This window comes from Triplophysa rosa, linkage group LG22 (assembly GCF_024868665.1).
Source record: "Triplophysa rosa linkage group LG22, Trosa_1v2, whole genome shotgun sequence".
NCBI lineage: Eukaryota > Metazoa > Chordata > Actinopteri > Cypriniformes > Nemacheilidae > Triplophysa > Triplophysa rosa.
The window spans coordinates 7,210,970-7,216,076 of NC_079911.1; the positions used below are offsets into that span (position 1 = coordinate 7,210,970).

Genomic DNA, 5,107 nt, shown 5'->3' on the forward strand with positions numbered 1-5,107 from the left:
ACTGAAAATTCAGAATGAACTCTTTCACAGAAAAAGCACAAGGTCAACTCTATTTGAAACGAGAAGTCTGTGATGTCAGCCGGTCTGGAGCAAATCTTTTTAAAAATAAAATCTCTGCAAACGAACGGGGGAAAGCAAGAATTTGACTAAAATTAACGGGGAAAGAAATCTAAATTTAAGCATAGAGGAGAAAAATGATTCAGGTAATTTCTGGTTTTAAAGTAAATACGCATTAAGAAATAATTGAGAAAAATGCAGATTGAATTTTATGTTGTGGTCAGCAGACCCGGCCGTGTGATCAACCACCAAGTGGACTTGCGCACTAGCAAAACTCACCTATTCATTTAACCGTACACTGTAAAAAAAAAAAACGGAAAGTTTCCGGCAGCTGGGGCGCCGGAAAAACTCCGTAAAATTAACAGAAAATATCCGTTACATAAAATTACAGCAATTTTCCGTAGTTGTAAATACAGTTTTTAACTGTAATATTACACAAGGTTTTACAGTTTTTAACTGTAATTTTACACAAGATTTTACAGTTTTTAACTGTAATTTTACACAATAATTTTTTTGTACTTCTTGACTTTTATAATGTTAAATTTAAGATCTAAAGATTAAAGATTCACTTGCATATTGTGGAAATTTATGTAGAAACCATTAAAGTACCAATAAGATCACCGATTCAAATAATTTGCCTCAAGTTGAGTGTTTTTCAGGTTTTAATAAAAAAATAACTTTTTTTAAACAGTAATGGACCAATAGAAAATTTGATCATAAATGCACTGTGACAATATATCAATAGAACAATTAGTTAATCATTACAACAATTTACCAATATAAAAGTGCAACAATATAAAAATTACAACTTATACAAAAATTTAAATTTCATAAACTGCCTTAAAAACTAGACCACTTATTACCATGAAATCTTAACTATTAAAATAATACACCCATCAGATGACAAAAATGACATAGATCTCGAACTTTCCTGCCTAAATTAGAAATGTTGCAAACTTTCATACAACTACAAGAATGAAAAAATTAAATTTGAAACAACAGAAGCACATGTAGTTTCAATCAGTGACACAGCCAATAATTTTAATAATGGAGTAGTATTTGACCATTTTTACTCCATCCATTCATAGTCTGCAATTTTGCTAAACAGTGAAAGAACCTTTGGACTGACTGCCTTTTGATTTCTGGATGTGTTCTTTTCGATTTTAGATCCCTTCTCTGGGTTTATCTTGAAAAGGCATCTGTTGAATAAAAAAATAAGTAAAAAATAAATAAAGGACTGTACCATAATTATCTTGAAGGAATATTTCACCTTCAAAATTAAAATTCTGTATTTACTCACACTGTTGTCATTTAAACCTGTGTTATTTTTGTTCTTCTGCAAAACACAAAAGAAGATATTTCGAAAATTGTTGGTTACCAAAAACCGTTGGTCCCCACTGACTTCCATTATATAGACACAAAACCAATGCAAGTCAATGGGGACCAACGGTTTTCTGTTACCAACATTTTCTTTTGTGTTCTGCGGAAGAAAGTCATACAGGTTTGAAATGAAAAGAGGGTGTGTACATGACAGAATTTGCATTTTGAAGGTGAACTTTCTCTTTAATATATTAGCAATAAAAATATCAGCATGGTGGAAATTTGCACAGGGAATGGTTGGGTCAGAGCGAGTGTATGTGATGATGATGTGTGTGTGTGTATATGTGTGTTTGTGAGAGTGAGTGTATGTGATGATGTGTGTGTGAGAGAGTGAGTGTATGTGATGATGTGTGTGTGAGAGAGTGAGTGTATGTGATGATGTGTGTGTGAGAGAGTGAGTGTATGTGATGATGTGTGTGTGAGAGAGTGAGTGTATGTGATGATGTGTGTGTGAGAGAGTGAGTGTATGTGATGATGTGTGTGTGAGAGAGTGAGTGTATGTGATGATGTGTGTGTGAGAGAGTGAGTGTATGTGATGATGTGTGTGTGAGAGAGTGAGTGTATGTGATGATGTGTGTGTGAGAGAGTGAGTGTATGTGATGATGTGTGTGTGAGAGAGTGAGTGTATGTGATGATGTGTGTGTGAGAGAGTGAGTGTATGTGATGATGTGTGTGTGAGAGAGTGAGTGTATGTGATGATGTGTGTGTGAGAGAGTGAGTGTATGTGATGATGTGTGTGTGAGAGAGTGAGTGTATGTGATGATGTGTGTGTGAGAGAGTGAGTGTATGTGATGATGTGTGTGTGAGAGAGTGAGTGTATGTGATGATGTGTGTGTGAGAGAGTGAGTGTATGTGATGATGTGTGTGTGAGAGAGTGAGTGTATGTGATGATGTGTGTGTGAGAGAGTGAGTGTATGTGATGATGTGTGTGTGAGAGAGTGAGTGTATGTGATGATGTGTGTGTGAGAGAGTGAGTGTATGTGATGATGTGTGTGTGAGAGAGTGAGTGTATGTGATGATGTGTGTGTGAGAGAGTGAGTGTATGTGATGATGTGTGTGTGAGAGAGTGAGTGTATGTGATGATGTGTGTGTGAGAGAGTGAGTGTATGTGATGATGTGTGTGTGAGAGAGTGAGTGTATGTGATGATGTGTGTGTGAGAGAGTGAGTGTATGTGATGATGTGTGTGTGAGAGAGTGAGTGTATGTGATGATGTGTGTGTGAGAGAGTGAGTGTATGTGATGATGTGTGTGTGAGAGAGTGAGTGTATGTGATGATGTGTGTGTGAGAGAGTGAGTGTATGTGATGATATGTGTGTGAGAGAGTGAGTGTATGTGATGATGTGTGTGTGAGAGAGTGAGTGTATGTGATGATGTGTGTGTGAGAGAGTGAGTGTATGTGATGATGTGTGTGTGAGAGAGTGAGTGTATGTGATGATGTGTGTGTGAGAGAGTGAGTGTATGTGATGATGTGTGTGTGAGAGAGTGAGTGTATGTGATGATGTGTGTGTGAGAGAGTGAGTGTATGTGATGATGTGTGTGTGAGAGAGTGAGTGTATGTGATGATGTGTGTGTGAGAGAGTGAGTGTATGTGATGATGTGTGTGTGAGAGAGTGAGTGTATGTGATGATGTGTGTGTGAGAGAGTGAGTGTATGTGATGATGTGTGTGTGAGAGAGTGAGTGTATGTGATGATGTGTGTGTGAGAGAGTGAGTGTATGTGATGATGTGTGTGTGAGAGAGTGAGTGTATGTGATGATGTGTGTGTGTGAGAGTGAGTGTATGTGATGATGTGTGTGAGAGAGAGTGAGTGTATGTGATGATGTGTGTGTGAGAGAGTGAGTGTATGTGATGATGTGTGTGTGTGAGGATGAGTGTTTGTGAGAGTGTGGTATGTAATTGGATGTTGACTAACATCAGCTTCTTTCTTACCTCTGCACAAATTCCAGTGTTGCTCCTTGGTCAGCTGGATAGGAAATGTTCAAGCAATAGTATGAGGCAAACATCAACTTGACAGCATCACTGAAGATGGTGATGTGGCTGTTAACTATGACCTGGTCCACAGATAACATAAAGTACTCTGCAGTCAAAGGAGAACGTCCTGTCTTAACATGAAAGAAAAAAATGGATCTATAACACTGTGACAAAATAGAACATGAATTCCAACAAATATTAAATATAGCTTCACTTCAGAATTTTTAAACATACCACACACAATTATGCAGGGTGTAATTGGAAGTCCAGCACAGTCCACTTCATCAGGCAAGGTTGTCTGATCAACTTTATGGAACATCTGATCCTCTCTCTCTCTGAAGTACTTGAGAACTAGCTCAAGAAGCCCCGCAGTGTTGACATCATCCACATTCTTATTTGATGTTTCCATTTCCCTGAAGATGGTCTCCATCTCCGCTCTCTTGTCACTTCACTTGAAGTACGAAACCTGGCGCACTTACTTGCTATGGCTTTGTCATCTATGTCCATTCCTGTAAGCTCTTTGAAATGAGTTTTCATGCCAACTGTGTCAAATAAATATGGCCTCTCATGTGTCAAATCAGAGGTCTCAATTCCACTGATGATGTCTTTTCTCTGGGTGAAGAAGGTGACCCTCATCATATGCTCGATACCTTTGGCGTCACTGCACCTTTCTCTAAACATTTTCTTCAATTCCTCCTGTACACTTTTCTGGGAATCAGGCGTTTCATTAGGTGGTAGATCCACTGGTTGCCAGTTTTTGCACCCATAAGTGTCTAGTCTTTTTTTTCCACATGGAGTATCCCCGCCTGCACTGTTGCTAACAGCTTTTCTCTTTAAGGAAAGTGATGTGTTTCCTCTCCTTGCATTATCTACTCTGTTGATCAACTGTTTGGTGACTGAATCATACCCACTGCCTACAATTTCACCTTCAATGACATCACTGAATGCCCCAGGATATTTCTTGGCCATTTTTCTTGCAATCTCACTAATGTGTTTCTTATAGGGAGTTGGACATATTGTTAATATGTCCTTGACTATGAGTCGTACAATTTCAAGTCTTTCACTTTTTGTTGGGCGCTTCCCTATGTCCAGTTTTTTGATGGTCTCAGATTGCATCTTCCAGGGAATTTCAAAACTGTAATACCAGCTGTTGTCAGGCAGTTGAAGAGGTGTGAAAGATGTTGCCACGGAATTTGAACTTGCTGAGCTACAGGCACCTGTACACAAAAAACACAGGCTTTTATGAAACTATGCAAGATACACTGTAAAGCCATTTATTTTTCCACACTGTCAAAATTAGGGGGTTGGGTTAGTTAATGTTTCAATCCAAAGAAACAGATGATACACTAGGTGATGTCAGAGTTGAAAGGGCCTCACATATTTACTTCCTGTTACGGTCTTTCAGAAAATTATGGCTTTTACAACAGTATGTAAACATCATCTGTTAACAAAGTGGGTAGACCTATATCATTTAAAAACACCAAACAAACAAGTTCAGGTATGACAAATGAATTGTTCTTCCTATGCTTCTTTACATGAAAAATGCCATAGTAAATGTATCATAAAATACTACATCTATATTTAAAATAGAGCTAAATGTCCCTTTAAAGGCATTTAGTACACAATGCACTCACCAGAAAGACACATTTCAACAGGACTGTCACAGGCTGTATTTGAGGACTGTTGGTTGCTTGAAGGGC

The 5,107-nt window shown here is 38.1% G+C and overlaps 1 protein-coding gene across 3 annotated transcripts; it reads right to left on the bottom strand.

Annotated features, from left to right (window-relative positions):
• Positions 1 to 159: 159 nt before the first annotated feature.
• Positions 160 to 5,101, bottom strand: LOC130546083 (uncharacterized). Of its 3 annotated transcripts, none has more exons than XR_008961742.1 (3): positions 5,042 to 5,101; positions 3,366 to 4,624; positions 160 to 1,256 (listed from the first exon to the last, which is right to left on the bottom strand). XR_008961742.1 is itself a non-coding variant. In XM_057321155.1 (3 exons), exons 1-3 carry the CDS (start codon positions 3,835 to 3,837, stop codon positions 1,127 to 1,129), a joined length of 495 nt encoding a protein of 164 aa, XP_057177138.1. In that variant the 5' UTR covers positions 3,838 to 5,101; the 3' UTR covers positions 160 to 1,126. The 3 variants fall into 3 exon arrangements, 1 of the variants encoding a protein (XP_057177138.1); XM_057321155.1 differs by having other exon boundaries at positions 3,366 to 3,534; positions 3,642 to 5,101; XR_008961743.1 differs by lacking the exon at positions 160 to 1,256 and having other exon boundaries at positions 2,747 to 3,534; positions 3,642 to 4,624.
• Between the last annotated feature and the right edge of the window lie 6 nt (positions 5,102 to 5,107).